This window comes from Xyrauchen texanus, chromosome 32, assembly GCF_025860055.1.
Source record: "Xyrauchen texanus isolate HMW12.3.18 chromosome 32, RBS_HiC_50CHRs, whole genome shotgun sequence".
NCBI classification, from domain to species: domain Eukaryota; kingdom Metazoa; phylum Chordata; class Actinopteri; order Cypriniformes; family Catostomidae; genus Xyrauchen; species Xyrauchen texanus.
Window position 1 is genome coordinate 37,986,026 of NC_068307.1, and position 18,430 is coordinate 38,004,455.

Sequence of the window (18,430 nt, forward strand, 5' to 3'; positions counted from 1 at the left end):
AGGATGTACAAACACAAATAAAATTGGATCTCGTTTCAAAACACAATAATAATAACATAAAAATTTTATATGCAAAATTAGAAAGTAAAACAAGGTCTTAATGCAATAGAAATGTGACTTTCTTAGTATTCATTGATGTTTAATGCAGCACGAGATATCGAGGGTTGGGCCGTTCAGAGTTCGCGCGACACGATGACATCACCACGGTGATAGGTGTGCTCGCTAAATGCGGAAACGAGCGTCAGTGCCTTAGATTTCCCAGCAAGCAGGTATGTCGTCTTTACATTATTGTTATTTGAAATATTTAATGTATGAAGCTGTTTAAATCTTTTATGTTTTAGATAAATAAAATCGTGTGTGATTGTGCAAGTATGCATTACTTTGTGCAAGAAACATACATTATAACTAAACAATATGTCAGAATGGATAGTACTGTATTAGTAGGCCTACTGACATGTATCACAAAAAGCTGTTGTTTATCCAGGGTGTTTTCCTGTGCTGCACCCACATATTTCCAGATGATATGGAGAAATAAGTGCAGAGTCTTAAAACATCTTTAGATATTAATTTAAAATGTAAACGCCTTTAGATGAATTTAGATTAAAAAGTTTAATGTAATTTTATATATGCAAGCCTTTTTAATTTGTGCTTGTGTATCCTACAATATCATTTGAACCATGTCATTATTTGCCCAGGTGGAAACCGACTCTGTCCGGACCCCTTAATATGAGGGCTTGGTCAGACCTACAACTTCTCATGTTTAGGCTAATGTTAAAGTTAGGCTTGACTAATTTAACAGCTACTAGGCGGAAACAATAGTATGCATGTTTGTTTCTCTCTGGATAACAAGCCAGTTGCTAATATATAGCTAGGCGCTAACTAATTCGCTCACACTTTATTACAACGTACGACTGCGTGGCGTTTCATCTTGAACTTAATATTTAAATAATCATTATACCACATTGCCATCATTAATTACAGGACTATGTATTTGATGCAAAAAAAAAAATGTGTTGCAACTTTTCTGGCAGATGTTTTACACAAAGGGAAGCCGACTTCAACCAAAAATCCTTCTGCATTTTTATGGAACCCAGAATACTTCGGATTATTATGTTAAATTCACATATAACGCGAAGAAAATGTTCGCCTGGCAATGTAACACAAACTCGCCAGTATCCCCCCTTCTCTTCCGGAAAAGGACAGGAGGAGGGGCTTCTATGACTTGGTTCATAATAAAGTACAACCAATAGATGGAATCAAGTAGGTGTGCATATTTTCAGAACTTTCCAGGTAGTCCAACTTCTGCTCCTCTTTCCTCCTTTTTTCGTCCGGTCTCTGTACATGTTTGACGTTGTGTCATACAATTCCGGGTGCCCACAGCCGACACACCACAACAATTTTTTCATACATTTTTCCAGATTTCTTCTGCTACTACGTCTGTACGTCAGTGACAATCTCAATCCTGATAGGCTTTTACGACAACGCGTCATTGCGGATTTTTCACTCGAGTTGAAAAATGAAGTGATTTTGAATGTTCGAGTGCACTATTCACTTCATGGCGGTGCGAATTTGTGTCTATTCACATCTTTGCATTGACTTTGTATGCAATTGCACTGCGCGAAACACTCGCTTCGCGTTGTATATGAACTCACCATTAGAAGGCGAATAAAGCATTCTCCTTCTGCCTCCGTCGCTTTTTTTTTTTTTTTACATCAGAATACACATGTTCATTTGTGCCACATATATTCAGTGTTCTGAATCTTGGTTCATTGATGGTGAAAAAACTACTGTGTGATCAGAAAAATCAAAACAGTTTAGCTAAAAGGGATTTTGATGTGCACACGATAACAATATTGTGCACGTTAATTACTGTGATATATCATACTACTGAATACCGTCACATGTAACACACCTATGTTAAACTGATAGAGCATTGGACTTTGACAAAGAAAACTGGGGTATGAGTCCAGCAAAGCACACAAGTCAACACATGAGCCAATAGTGTTATAGAAGCATGATGTGGTTGCTAGAGAATTTTCATCTCACATTTGCTTTTATTATACTATCAGTTTGGTTTAGGGTAGGGTAGTATTGTTCGCCACACATTTACTTTAATGACATTATCTATTCGGTTTAAGTGTAGGATTTAGGGTAGGGATGTTTTTTAAATTATTATTATTATTTAAAATTAGAAGTTTTTAAGGTTAATGTTCTGTCATCTTCCATTTGTTTTTATGACACTATTAGTTAGGTTTATGTTAAAGGGTAAAGTTAGGGAGGTAGGTTTTGTTTATTTAAAACTCCATATAGCATTAACCTTAACCTAATCTTTTTGGGATAACATTTAACTTACTTTTTGCACACACTCAGTGTATGTTTCAATTCAAAACCGCAGCAAAATATATAATGAACAACACGATACGTGTAATGAACAGAATAATGTACAGATTTTGCTGTTTCGGAAGGAAATTGGTACTTTAATTCACCAAAGTGGCATTGAACTGATCACAAAGTATAATCGGGACATTACTGATGTAAAAAAAACTTGTCAACTTCAAAAAAGTCATTTTTGATCAAATCTAGTAAGGCCCCATTTCCAGCAGCCATCACTCAACAAATTATCCTTGATTAATCATGCTATATTGCAAATTTTGTACTAGAAACTCACTTGCCATTATATAAAACACTTCTGAAAGCTGTTTGGTTCATTAAATGAAGCTTAACATCGTTTTTGCGTTTATTTCTGATTTGCCACAGTATCCAAAAGACTGGCATGTCTTAAGGTCAATATTAGGTCAAAATGGCAAAAAAGAAACTGCTAGAAACTAGCAGAAACTCGTCAGTTAATCATTGTTTTGAGGATTGATAGCTATATACACAATACTTGAAATTGCCAAAACAAACAAAGGTGTGCACTGTAGTCTTCAAAGACAAAGGACAACTGGCTCTAACAAGGACAGAAAGAGATGTGGAAGGCCAGATGCACAACTAAACAAGAGGATAAGTACTATACAGAGTCTATAGTTTGAGAAATCGATGCCTCACATGTCCTCAGCTGACAGCTTCATTGAATTCTACCTGCTCAACACCAGTTTCATGTACAACAGTAAAGAGAAGACTCAGGGGTGCAGGTCTTATGGGAAGAATTGCAAAGAAAAAGCCACTTTTGAAACAGAAAAACAAAAAGTAAATGTTCGAGTGGGCGAAGAAACACAGACATTGGACAACAGATAATTGGAAAAGAGTGTTATGGATCCTAACCCCATTGAGCTCTTGTGGGATCAGCTAGACCAGGGGTGTCAAACTCCGTTCCTGGAGGGCCACAGTCCAGCAGAGTTTAGCTCCAACACTAATTAAACACACCTGAAGCAGCTAATTAAGGTCTTCTGCAGTGCTTGAAGATTACAAGGAGGCATTTGAGAAGGGCTGGAACTAAACTCTGGATGGCTTCGGCCCTCCAGGAACTGAGTTTGACACCCCTGAGCTAGACTGTAAGGTGCGTGAGAAGTGCCTGACAAGACAGACACATCTATGGCAAGTGCTACAGGAAGCGTGGGGTGAAATGTCACCTGAGAATCTGGACAAACTGACAGCTAGAATGCCAAGGATCTGCAAAGCTTTCATTGCTGCACATGGGGGATTTTTTTTGAATGAGAACTCTTTGAAGTAGTTTTTTTTTTTTTTCTCAGTTAATGTCTGGACTATACATTGTTATTAGTTGAATGGAGCTTTGGTGAATAAAGTACCAATTTCTTTTCATAAGAGCAAAATCTTTACATTATTCCAAACGTGTGTGTGTGTGTGTGTGTGTGTGTGTGTGTGTGTGTGTGTATATATATATATATATATATATATATACACACACACACACACAGATACAGTGCATCCGGAAAGTATTCACAGCGCTTCACTTTTTCCACATTTTGTTATGTTACAGCATTATTCAAAAATTTATTAAATTCATTATTTTCTTCAAAATTCTACAAATAATACCCCATAATGACAACGTGAAAGAAGTTTGTTTGAAGTCTTTGCAAATTTATTAAAAATAAAAAAATCACGTGTACATAAGTATTCACAGCCTTTGCCATGACACTCAAAATTGAGCTCAGGTGCATCCTGTTTCCACTGATCATCCTTGAGATGTTTCTACAACTTGATTGGAGTCAACCTGTGGTAAATTCAGTTGATTGGACATGATTTGGAAAGGCACACACCTGTCTATATAAGGTCCCACAGTTAACAGTGCATGTCAGAGCACAAACCAAGCCATGAAGTCCAAGGAATTGTCTGTACACCTCTGAGACAGGATTGTATCGAGGCACAGATCTGTGGAAGGGTTCAGAAACATTGCTGCAGCATTGAAGGTCCCAATGAGCACAGTGGGCTCCATCTGTAAATGAGAAGTTTGGAACCACCAGGACTCTTCCTGGAGCTGGCCACCTGGCCAAACTGAGCGATCAGGGGAGAAGGGAGGTGACCAAGAACCCGATGATCACTCTGACAGAGCTCCAGCATTTATCTGTGGAGAGAGAACTTTCCAGAAGTACAACCATCTCTGCAGCACTCCGCCAATCAGGCCTGTATGGTAGAGTGGCCAGACGGAAGCCACTCCTCAGTAAAAGGCACATGACAGCCTGCCTAGAGTTTGCCAAAAGGCACCTGAAGGACTCTCAAAATTCTCTGGTCTGATGAAACAAATATTGAACTCTTTGGCCTGAATGGCAAGCATGTCTGGAGGAATCCAGGCACCGCTCATCACCTGGCCAATACCATCCCTACAGTGAAGTATGGTGGTGGCAGCATCATGCTGTGGGCATGTTTTTCAGTGGCAGTAACTGGAGACTAGTCAGGATTGGGGGAAAGATGAAAGCAGCAATGTACAGAGACATCCTTGATGAAAACCTGCTCCAGAGTGCTCTGAACCTCAGACTGGGGTGAAGGTTCATCTTCCAACAGGACAACAACCCTAAGCACACAGCCAAGATAACAAAGGAGTGGCTACGGGACAACTCTGTGAACGTCCTTGAGTGGCCTAGCCAGAGCCCAGACTTGAACCTGATAGAACATCTCTGGAGTGATCTGAAAATGGCTGTGCACCTACGCTGCCCAAAAATAGGTGTGCCAAGCTTGTAGCATCATACACAAAAAGATTTAAAATTGGTGCCAAAGGTGCTTCATCAAAGTATTGAGCAAAGTCTGTGAATACCTATGTACATTTTTATTTTTTTTTAATTTTTTACTTTTAATAAATTTGCAAAGATTTCAAACAAACTTCTTTCACAATGTCATTATGTGGTATTGTTTGTAGAATTGAGGAAAATTATGAATTTTAATCCATTTTGGAATAAGGCTGTAACATAACTAAATGTGGAAAAAGTGAAGCGCTGTGAATACTTTCGTGTGTGTGTGTGTGTGTGTGTGTGTGTGTGTGTGTGGCTCTGGAAAATAGACCACTGCAAAGTTATCAGTTTCTCTGGATTTACTATTTATAGGTATGTGAAATTTGTTTTATTCTATAAAGAATAATTCTCCAAATTTCTAAATACAAAATATTGTCATTTAGAGCATTTATTTGCTAAATAAATGACAACTGGTTAAAATAACTAGTGGTTTCAGACCTTGAATAATGTTTTAACTTCAGAAGAGTTTAGAAATCAATATTTGGTGGAATAACCCTGATTTTCAATCACAGCTTTCATGCGTCTTGGCGTGCTCTTTACCAGTCTTTCCTATTGCTGTTGGGTGACTTTATGCCACTCCTGGTGCAAATATTCAAGCATCTCTGCTTTGTTTGATGGCTTGTGGCCATCCATCTTCCTCTTGTTCATTATCTGTGTTGATCTGGGGATGCTTCAGCAAGGCTGGAATTGGGCAGATTTGTCTTTGTGAAGGACACATGAATCAAGCCACGTACAAGGTTATCCTGGAAGAAAACTTCCTCCTGCTCTAACAATGTTCCCCAACTCTGAGGATTGGTGTTTCCAGCAGGACAATGCTCCATGCCACACAGCCAGGTCAATCAAGGTGTAGATGGTGGACCACCGGATCAAGACCTTGTCATGGCCAGCCCAATCTCCAGGCCTGAACCCCTTTGAAAACCTCTGGAATGTGATCAAGAGGAAGATGTATGGCCACAAGCCAATAAACAAAGCCATGCTGCTTGAATTTGTGTGCCAGGAGTGGCATAAAGTCACCCAACAGCAATGTGAAAGACTGTTAGAGAGCATGCCAAGACGCATGAAAGCTGTGATTGAAAATCAGGGTTATTCCACCAAATATTGATTTCTGAACTAATACATTAATTAAAACATTAGTATTGTGGTGTTTAAAAATTAATATTTAAATAACTTGTTTTCTTTGCATTATCCGAGATCTGAAAACACTGCATCTTTTTGCAATCTAAAATTGCAATATTTTTATTTGGGAGAAATGTTGTCAGTACTTTGTTTTTTTTTTTTTTTTTTTTTAAGTTTACTCAAACTGAAAACGTAAATCCAGAGAAACTGATAATTTTGCATTGCTTTCTTAATTTTCCTTACTTAATAGTTTTTCCATATATATGTATGAGATCATATATTAAACCTCTGATTAATGGGTTATCAGCTGTCTTCTGCTTTCTATTTACTTCTGAACAACTAATAGAAAGCAAAACAAAGTAGACGGCTGATAATTTTGCAGTGGTTTCTTAATTTTTTCCACAGCGAGAGAGATATATATATATATATATATATATATGAAATCGTATATATTAAGCCTCTGATTAATAGGTTATCAGCTGTATTTCTTCTGCATTCTATTTGTTTCTGAACAACAATCTAAATTGAGCAATTCTATGATTTGGCAACTAAAAACAGCCATTTGGCTCCTTAATGTTTAATTTAAGGAGCCAATGGCTCCAAGTCATTTTTTAGTCTGGAGCCCTGCTTTGACTTTCTCTGTCGATGATTTAAATCAGCTTCTGAAGCATCCATCCCTCTGCATAGTCTAGTCACGTTGCACAACTAACTAAATGCAGAGTCAGTGATTATTTAAATGTAACCTCTAGAGAGTGCCGTTATAGTGTAGAACAATACAGCGCCAGGAATTAAACAAACAAAAAATCTGAATTGATATTTTCTGATTGACGATAGTTAAACACAACTTTCGGCCCTGATTAATCTTTAAATCCAATATATCGGTCGACCTCTAATGTACAGTGGCAAGAAAAAGTATGTGAGTCCTTTGGAATTAGCAGGTTTTCTGCATTAATTGTTCATAAAATGTGATCTCACCTTAATTAAAGTCACAAGTATAGACAAATCACAATGTGCTTAAGCTAACAACACACAAAAAATTATAATCTGTCATGTCTTTATTGAACATATCCCATTAAACATTCAAATTGCTGTTGAAAAAGTAAGTGAACCCCTTGTCTAAAGACGTCAACAAAAGCTAATTAGAGTTTGGAGATTGGAGGTGTGGGTTAGAGCTACTTTGACTTATAAAAACACTAATATTTTGAGTTTGCTATTCACAAGAAGCATCTGCTGACGTGGACCATGCCTCACAAAAAAGACATCTCAAAAGACCTACGATCAAGAATTGTTGCTTTGCATGAAGATGAAAGGGCAACAAAGTTATCTCGAAGAGCTTGGATGTTCATCTGTCCACTTATAGGCAAATTGTCTATAAATGGAGTCGATTAAGTACTGTGACTGTTCTCAAAGGGCACACCGCAGAATGCTCAATGAGTTAAAAAAAAGAAGCCTAGAGTGACCGTTAAAGACTTGAAGGAATCATTGGAATTGGTTAACATCTCTGTTCATGAGTCTTTTATTATGTAAAACATTAAACCAGTATGGTGTCCATGGCAGCACACCATGAAGGAAGCCACAGCTTTCAAACAAAAACATTGCTGCGACCCTGAATTTTTCCAAAGACCAACTTGACACTCCACAACTCTACTGGGAAAATGTTTTATAGACCGATGTCTTGTTTGGGAAGTATGCGCAGCACTACTTATTGTGTAGAAAGTGCACCATATACCAACATGAAAAAATGATCACAAAGGTGAAGTTTGTTGGAGTGAGCATCATGATTTGGGGCTGCGTTTGGGCCTGGACCACTTTCAATCATTAAGGGAAAATGTAAATTCCAAAGTTTATCAAGAAATCCTACAGGATAATATTTGGTTGGCTGTGTGCCAGCTGAACCTCAGTAGTAGTTGGGTGATGCAGCAGGACAATGACCTTCAATGAAATATCGAAGTAGATCCACTAAAGAATGGCTTCAGAAAAAGAAAGTACACCTTTTGGAGTGACCCAGTCAGAGCCCAAACCTTAACCCAATAGAGATTTTGTGTAGAATGGCCTCAAGAGAGCCATCCTAAGAATATGTCTGAGCTGAAGCAGTTCTGTAAGGAAAAGTGGTCTAAAATTCCTTCGGAACGTTGTGCAGGTCTTATACACAGCTGGGATCGACCAGATTTTAAATCCAAGGGTTCACTTACTTTTCCACAGCACTGTAAATGTTTAATGGGATGTGTTCAATAAAGACATTAAATATTATAATTGTTTTTGTGTTGTTAGCTTAAAGGAATTCAATTTTAATTATCTTTTATTCACCCATATGCCATCCCAAGGAGCTCTGTCAGGTCCTTATCATGCAAGTAAATGGGTGTAAAAAAAAAATTCAACTGGATGCAAATTATTGATCTCCTTACATCTATAAATTTAAGTAGTTAAAGTTCAGCTATTTAAAATCTTGCTTGTGTATATTTTTCCTTTCATTGCAGGTCAATTGGACAAGACAAACATGTGGCCGAATCAAGGTGACCATTGTTTTCAGTTTTCTCTGAAACTGTATTTATTATCATTTATTATATGTGTATTGATTTTTGCACCAACATTTGTTCTTCAGACCACATTTTATTCCACATTTTAATGTTTATGTGATTGAATGAGATGGGTAGGGCTGACCCAGTCTCTGTTGGTGACCTAGGCAAGATTGCCCCCACCAATTGCATTTATATTTTAGGAAGGGGTCCCTAGCAAGGGGACCGTCATATTTGGGGGTCCTCAGCATCAACAAGTTTCATAATGATCAGGCATATGATTTCAACCTGGTGATTGATAAAACAGTTGAAAAGGTACCATAAGCATACTGTGCATTGAAGGAGTCATCTCTAGAGACCAGAATATCAAAGATTTGTGGATGAACTCTTGAGTTGTTCGGGCAAAGAACTGTTGTAACTGCATAAAAATGTGCTTCAAACCACTCCAAACACCTAAGCAATACAGTACCCATCCACATTTTCTGCTGCCTTTGTTCCTGAAGTAGCCTTTTTCACATTTAATTCTTCCACAGAGATTTCATAAAGTACTTCATAAATGAGGTCTAAGCCATGAACCAAACCATCCAGCTCCGAGGTGTATCACAACATTACAAACTTTGATTTGAAGCAATGAATGAAAAAGACAAAGTACTGTACAAGACTGTGTATTTACTTTCGTGATGGAATGAAGCATCCCATGAAGAATTGTGATCTATAAAAATGAAAACAGGAAAAAAAGACTATATATATATATTTACAAATACATACATTTGTATCTCACGTGGACTGAGACTTCAACAGAGGCATATCCAATTGATTAACAACTTTGAAGCTCATGGTATAGTAGGTCTGTTTATAAGTTATCATCAAAAATCTAGTTATTTTAAATTTATTAAAGGGGTCATGCCATGAGGAATTACATTTTCCTTGATATTTTGACATATAAGAGGTCTTTCTTCTATAAAAAAAATATATCGGGCCGCTTTTAAAAGATTCAAGTTACAACTCTGAAGAGGAGAAGCTATTCTCTGTCATTCAACTTCTGCCTCTTGCTGTTTTGAGCACAAACATGTCATAGAAGCGTTCTTTCACCCATCTGCACTATTTTTAATTTTTCTTGTATGTAAACATTCCCTCCAATGGCCCTTATCTATTATGTCCTCCTAATAATCCCCATCCCTGAATTGGCTACATCACTCTACTCTCCTCTCCATCAATAGCTGGTGTGTGGTGAACATACTGGTGCACTATGGCTGCCGTTGCATCATCTAGGTGGATGCTGCACACTGGTGGTGGTTGAGGAGATTCCCCCTATACTATGTAAAGCACTATGTTGCACTAGTGCCTAGAAAAGCACGTAAATGTATGGAATTATTATTAATTAATTATTATTAACTGTTATTGAAGGATGTGGCAGTTAAAAATACTTTGACCAATGCAAAACAGTAAGTAAACGGTTCTATTCATGAATATTTCAAATGCCTTGACTGTTTGATAGGTTATGATGCTGACATCCAGTTTATACCAGGCATGCCCATTGACGCAACGTGACACAGCGGATTGAGGCTGTCTACACGGGGCGCATCGACGCAAACTTACTAAACCATTTATTTGTATTGTTGGCAGTAGTAGCACCAGCGTGTGCAGTGCAAAATGGAATCTCTGAAATTTTGTTTTATAATGTTGAGGAGTCTGTTCATACTCTTCAGAATGAGTTTAAAAAATTTCTGAATTTGAGGGGCTGCACGATGTTAGCCAATCAGAACAGTGGGCATATACATTAAAGTTTAATGAGGCACTTATGCCAAAACTGAACGTTTCAAACAGAGGACCAGAGACAGGGTGGAAAATGATCCATATTTAATGCAAAAAACAAACCAAAAAAGACATTACTAACATAAAAAGAGCATTTCATGACCCCTTGAAGTTATCAAAAATGAATGGGATTTTTACATCAGGAACCTGACTGTTGCACTCTATTGCATAGCAACGCCTTGGCAATCACCCACAACACCCTAGCATCATAGCAAACCTTTTTTTTGCACTGGAAGCACTATTCACATTTTCTTCTAACTTTTGTCTAATGGCGCCACAATTGCCTTGAATTTAATAAAAAAAAATGCCCCTGTTCCATAAGACCATGTTATCAGTAAAAACAGAAACATGTAATATCTTCATTATCAAAATCTTTTATCACAGTCAGTGTTCAGAATCATAGCAAGTATAAGTCTATATTATTAAACACTTGTATCTTATTAAATAACAAAACAAATCTCACAAAGTAATTCAAAAGTATTTCAAAATGTACATTCATATTAGTTATTTGTCAACAGTTTCCTCTGTATCACTCTATGATAGAAAAACAGCAGTATACGAAGCACATACAATCATCCAAGAAAATTTTAGATTTTTTTTTCTGCAAGAAAATGTGTTATGATTACTCTATGCATGTGGATATTCAGTCTTAATGGTGTACTTAATCATGTTTTACTCTTTTTAAGAAGTCTTCTTCCTAAAGAAATTAATTGTACTTTTGACAAATCTGTTTAAAATGATGTGTACTCCACTGAGATGAAGAGTTTAGTCATATCAGTAGCGTAATAAAAGCTGTTTTATTTTACATAGAGCAGATTGCCTCATGGGGTGCACATATTAAGATGACCAGCTGACTATCTATAAAAAGTATTGTTCATTGTTAGTTCATGCTATCTAATATATTTATTCATGTTAATGTAGAACCTTATTTTATTATTATTATATATGGACCTTATTGTCCATCACATATTTGTTTTGCTTTGATGTGCAGGACCTCCAGTTCAGCCGCCCAATCCTGCATTTCCTCCACCTCAATACCCCTCATATCCAGCCATGCCCATCCCAGCTCACCCACCCGGACAGAACCCTGTCTACCCACCAGGCACGAATCACCCCATGACCATGCCTTACATGACCCCAAACCAACATCCCTTTCCTCCAGCTGCCCCTGGTCCGCATGCACCATTTCCTGGTGTAGGATACCCTTGTCCTGTCCCGGAGATTGGAGGACACCCAGCAGGTATGAGTGTGCCTGGTCATACGAAACACAAGAAGATGAAGAAGATGAAGAAAGGCAAGAAGGCTCATAAAGTTAACAAGGAACACAAACACATGAAGCATGGCAAGGTAAGAGGATGAATGTTGAGTTACTCACGTTACTTGTTCAGGTTAGAGGTCTGCATGGGTCTTAAAATGTAAACCAAACTTTACCCGAGACTGTTGTCTTACCTTTCTCCAAGCAAGTATTGTTGCAATAGGCTGTATTTTATGTTAGCATCATAGACAACATTCGCAACAATAAACATTCACAATTTTAAGAAGGCACTGGGGCCATCAGCACACTAGATTAGAAGGGAAAAAACACTGGCGTACCATTTGTCAAGCCCTGAAACTTTGCTTGGTGCAGAAAAATCTTGAATTATTTGTAACTATGTAACGTTCACATGAAGATTCATCATGTTGAATATTTGTGACACCTGTGCTAAAAACAAGCTAGAGGCAGTGCATTGAATGGAAAATAACACATGTTTTTGAAACTTGTAAAACTTGACATTGTGTCTAAAAAAATTTGGTTGTCCTGCACGAGTCACTGAAGAAACAACGAGACACAGTGCAACAGTCAAAGACGTCTGACGAGCATATGTTTACATAGAAAAGCAATGGAAAAAGAGTTTGGTGTGAACGGCCCCTAACTTGTTTGTTCACACATGTCTGTGAAGGTGCACGTGCGAAACAAGTTAGGTTGGCCTGACCTGTTTATTTTTTCATTAACTACAAACCCAAACCCGAAGTCATACTTGAAATACGTATCCGAAACTAACCCGGAACCCAGTGTCCCGTCGTGCCCGGGTTGGGTTGCAGACCTTTAGTTCACGTGGATGAACTCATGAGAGACATCAACTGTGTAGAAATGATAACTCTTAAATATAATTTCTGCACCACTAGGGTTACCATACAGAACTGCAAAAATACTGACTGTTCTCAGCAACATGATCATGCATAAAATATTCCACTGATGTTTAGGTATGGGCTTTGAGTTAGGGCGTATGGTTAATAAAATATGCCTTACTGTTGACTGTATTGCATCCTGTACAACAACAAAAAAAACAACTAACTTTTGGTGCCACTCTGTGGACATTTCACCCGGAATGTGGAGCTCACGAATGCAAATACATTCAACAACACTTCCAGCTTTAGCCACTGTGGCCAGTGATTCAAATTTCGGTAAGCACAGGCGTTTTTCAGCAACTTAAAAAACAAATTGACCGTCACAGAATTAACAAGGAGATCAGTCTGGTTTTCAGACAGGTTTGCTGAACACCCTCTATTCTTCCATTGAATAAAGGGATAGTTCACCCAAAAATGAAAATTCTCTCATCATTTACTCACCCCCATGCCATCCCAGGTGTTGTATGACTTTCTTTCTTCATTGGAACAGAAAAATATAAAAATATCTTTGCTCAGTAGGTCCTTAAAATGCAAGTGGATGGTGAAAAAAAGAAGCGATTATTTATAGTTAAAAAGTACTTAAATATGTATCTTTTTCACAGCAAATGTGACTGTTTCCCTTTAGAAGACATTAATTTAACCAGTGGAGTCATATGAATGACATTTTTGCTGACTGTTCTTTTTAGAACTTCAAAGGCTGGATCACCATCCACTTGCATTTTAAAGACCTACTGAGCTAAGATATTTTTCTTCAAATGTGGTCTGATGAAGAAAGTCGTACACACCTGGAATGGTTTGAGGGAGAGTAAATGATGAGAGATCAATTTTCATTTTTGGGTGAACTAACCCTTTAACAATCCGATAGTCCAGCCCTAGCTAACAACATTGGTTGAGTCAGTATTGCTGGTCAGGACACATAAACGGAGCAATGTTTTGATAACACCACAGAGTCTGTGTTTACACTTTTCAGGGAATCAACTTAGCAATGAATTACTTTGGCCACGTCGACACAAATACATTTTTGTTTGAAAACTCATCTTTTTCTCTACGTTTTGGCCTTCCATCCACACTGAGTTGGCGTTTTAGATAGCAAAAACTGGGTTTTTCAAAAACCCATCTTCACGTAGTAGTGTGGATGGGGAAGACGGAGATATCTGAAAATCATGAGGTATTTGTTGTCATGTGATCCATTCAACCCAAAACAATCAAGATGGCAGCCCACATTGTAGCGGCGTTATTGTGCCTGTTATTCACTTTGAGAGCATCGATAAAGATAAATGTTACTTTTCTCAATGCAGTCCTTCATAGGCTAAGCAAAGTTTGATCAGAATTGCTGTCCGGCGACTAGTGTTGTCACTGTACCAAAGTCTTAGTAGTCGGTACCGATACCAGTGACATTTCACGGTTATCGATACCAATTTCGATACCACAGCAAAAATATGCTAATATGATAATGTGCTAATGTTTAATCATTATTATTTTTCAGAACTCCACATTTTTAAGTTTAATTAAATGTAATCTTCAAAATGGTGTCTAATCAATTAATTCTTAAAACTTTTAACAAGTGAAAATGGAACGTTTCAATGTCATTTTAATTTTTTTTCAACAGCAGTCTTGCTTGTTGATATATTCCTTTTATTATTATTATTATTATTACAGTGAATATTACATTTTACTATACAGTTGTTATATATTTCTGTCACAATTTCTTCATTTTCAGGCATCTAGCTTTTATTTTTAATCGTGCTTTTAATATGATGAGTGACTTTTGGCAGAAGCTTCACTTTTCCTGATAAACAGTTTGTCACGGCACAGTGTGATCATTGAAGACTTTTATGTCACGTCTGAAATCTCATCTCTTTTCACTGGCCTTTGAGTCTGACAAATGAAATGTATGACACAGTTTTGGAGTGTTTGGTGGATTGGTGGTTTTGGAGGATTTTAGATTATTGGTGTATGTGGTCATTTTGAAATGTTATGTTTTAAATGATACTCTGTAGTTTTAAATGCTTTATAAATAAAGTTGAGTTGAGATTAAAGCGCACATGCTGTGATTTAATAATATAAATATGTAGTTTACTTGTGCTGCATGGTTCATAGTAGATTAGTGCTCTTCTCTGTCATTTGATACAACGCGAATGATTCTCAATGTCTGTGGATTTGCCATTGTATGAGCGGTCTGATTTATACATTCAAAGTACGCAGCTCATCCACACTAAGATTGCGGATATTAGTGGTTTAATAAATCACACTAGGACATGTCATGATTTTAATTTGATAAATTTTCCATTTCAATGTAAAAGGAGAAATGGAGCACGTGTTTAAAATAAGCCTGTGAGCATTTTAAAGCAGTCATGTGTCAGTCTGCTGGTACCAGATTGAGTCGGTGCTCTGTACTACTGGTATTACAGAAACACTGGTATCGTAACATCTTTTTTTATTTTAGTGTCGACTTGGTACCGAAATACCAGCATTTTTGACAACTACTGCAATGGAAAAACGAGGACAAATGCATTTCAGAATGTACATGGAACTGCGATGTTTCATATGTGCAGTAAGGGGATTTAAGTTTTAGTGTGGACGAGCAACTTTTGGAAAATGCTTGAAAATAGCAGTGTCGATAGCACTTCGAAAACTAAACAAATGTATCTGGATAAATGTGGACATAGCCTTATAAATTAACTTTGCATATTAAACAAATATTTATATTATTGGCCAAGCTGAAGATGCAACACGTTTTATACAGTGTATAACAGTGTCCAAGCTCTGTCTCTCTACCTCCAATGGGTCTTTGGCCTGAAAAAGGCTGAACTGCCCTGAATTAGAGTGATGAAAATTTAACTGTCAATGTGGCTGGACTTCATTAACTCCTTTGAGTAATTACAGTGATGTTGAAGTGGATCATCACTGAAACCTTTTTTTTTTTTTTTGCAGCATTCCTCTTCGAGCAGTAGCAGCAGCAGTGATTCTGACTGAAGATGATGATGCTTTTATGCACTGATTATTTTCCTCCACTCAATAAATAGATTTATGTCTAATTTCCAAATGTCTGTGCAGATAACTGACCAAGTGACCATCCGCATTAAAATGGATAATCGTGGGGATGTGAAGTACCAGAGTAATTGTACACCATAATAATAGTTAAATACACTGATCATTCACAGCGTTAAAACCACCTGCATAATATTGTGTAGGTCCCTCTCGTGTTGCCAAAACAGCGCCAACCCGCATCTCAGAATAGCATACTGAGATTATATTCTTCTCACCACAATTGTACAGCGCTACCGTAGACTTTGTAATTTCAAATCTTAGTGGTTCTAGATGGGCTGTTTGATTGTTTGTGTAACTACTGATCTCCTGGGATTTTCACACACAACAGTCTCTAGAATTCATTCCAAATGGTGCCTAAAACAAAAAAACTTCCAGTGAGTGGCAGAAATGTGGATGCAAATGCCTTGTTGATGAGAGAGGTCAACAGAGAATGGCCAGACTGGTTCGAACTGACAAAGTCTATGGTAACTCGGATAACTGCTCTGTACATTGTATTGTGGTGTGAAGAATAACATCTCAGAATGTGGGTGGGCACTGTTTTGGTGGCACAAGGGGGACCTACACAATATTAGACAGGTGGTTTTAATGTTGTGGCTGATCGGTGTATTGTACTTTCAGTGTAGAGTGTAATTGACTACAGTACAACAGTCACCAAAACATTCTTTGACCTAAAGTCAAAGTCAATTATAAGTTGGATAAATTTGACTCAGTTTTGAACAACTATATTATATGTCAGACATTTGCTTCAATTTGTGAATTGTGATTTAAATATATTTCTTTCCTTTTTATGCATCAAAGTTACTTCATTGAGAAAGATTCTTCACTCTCTTGATTTCATAAATTTCTTCAGATGATACTTTTGGGTTATTTTGAATCCGCACTTATATTTTAAAGCTGAAGTGTGTAATTTCTGTGCCTCTAGCACCAACAGAACAGAAATGTATATTTTTAAAGCTTCTCTAAATATTCCCCTGTCTGCTGCAAATCAAACAAGGATAGTCCCGCCCCAGTTTCATGCTATTGGTTGAGTCAGTGTTGATGTGTTGGGCTGGATGGGCCACTGCACAAGATTTTTTTATAGTGCCACAAAGACACAGGGCTCTATTTTTGACCACTCTAAGAGCAGTGCAACACACAATGACTGTGCTCTTTGTCTTATCTAATTTTAATGAGAGCACTAAATCTGTGCAGTTTCTGTGCCAGCGCAAATCGCAAGTGGGTGGGGGTGTTTGTGCTATCTGTGGGAGTGTTTGCGCTGTCTGTGGGTGTATTGTATGTTAATGAAGTGGCGCAAAGCACAATTTGCTGTTTTCCTGAAAAATGGGTCTTTGTGCTAAGATGTTTTAGAAGCACATCTATTCTTGGTGCCAATTCCAAAATCAGTACTTGCATTATTATAGTCAGGAGGTTCCACTAGCATGTGGTAATGTTAATGTCCAAACTCTGAAAATACAGTGAAACGTTATATTACGTCACTGTCATAGAAATATGCCTGACATTCAACAAGTCCATATTTCTATTCTTATAATTCATTGCATTAAGCCAGTTTATATTAGGCCTTCTCACTTTTATGGAGTTGCTGTCTTTGTTTATTTCTTTCACTGGTTCTTGATAGGGAATGGAGTGGACTATATAATAGGATGCTGACAGTCCATAGAAGAACCACAGAATTAAATGTGTAAATGTCCCATCCCATTAGCGCTTTGCGAGCACAATTTTGCCAAACCCACTTGTGCCTAGACTTAACTCATGCTTGCACGAAAATACCAAAACTTGATGGCCATGCCCACCTATTTCACATGTATGATGAATCGCACAGTGCTGTGCAGAAGGCGTAGCAATGCTAAAATATGGCCCACAGTTTTTATAGTTGTCGAGAAAATCAACATACAGTACAAATGGCTTATAGTTGTTTCTGCATAATAAGCTAGGATAGGAGAGTATTTTAACTTTGAAAAGGTTACACACTACAGCTTTAACATCACAATTTATGAAGAAATTGATTTTACAATCTATAAAATAGTTCTGAAATTAATCCTGTAATTTATGTAGCCTTTCTAAGTGAATGTGATTAATCAAGTGATTAACTTAAAATGCAATTTAACACATTTCAACTTGTTAATTGTGTAATATGTTTAATCTAAGTTGTATAATGTATCATGGCTAATAATGAGAAAGCACTGACATGTTTTCAATAAATCAATTTTCAACCTTATGACACCCTGGTGCTTGGTTTTTATGTTTTTGTCTGCTCTGTGTTTTAAATGCTGCCTTCAAGTGGACCTAGGAAGCTTGTACCTCCAAATTGGTCATTCGTTATTATGACATGTCAAGCATTTTAAGTGTAAACAAAGTACAGAAGAAGCCAAACTCAAACAAATACACAACAAACAATGACAAAAGCTCTTTTTTTGTTGTACTGGTAAATAAACATTAAACAAGTGGATAACCCACATCACTTATACACAACATATATGATTTATTAATGCATGGTATCTAAAAAAATATATTAATGAATTGGCTTAAAACAAACTGCAAAGGGTGAATCATTAGTTGACTGTTTTATATATATATATATAT

General features: G+C 37.2%; 1 protein-coding gene across 1 annotated transcript; it reads left to right on the forward strand.

Annotated features, from left to right (window-relative positions):
- Positions 1 to 191: 191 nt before the first annotated feature.
- On the forward strand, positions 192 to 18,065 carry prr13 (proline rich 13). The gene is made up of 4 exons (XM_052101332.1): positions 192 to 269; positions 8,777 to 8,812; positions 11,622 to 11,977; positions 15,734 to 18,065. Exons 2-4 carry the CDS (start codon positions 8,797 to 8,799, stop codon positions 15,773 to 15,775), a joined length of 414 nt encoding a protein of 137 aa, XP_051957292.1. The 5' UTR covers positions 192 to 269; positions 8,777 to 8,796; the 3' UTR covers positions 15,776 to 18,065.
- The last annotated feature ends 365 nt before the right edge of the window (positions 18,066 to 18,430 follow it).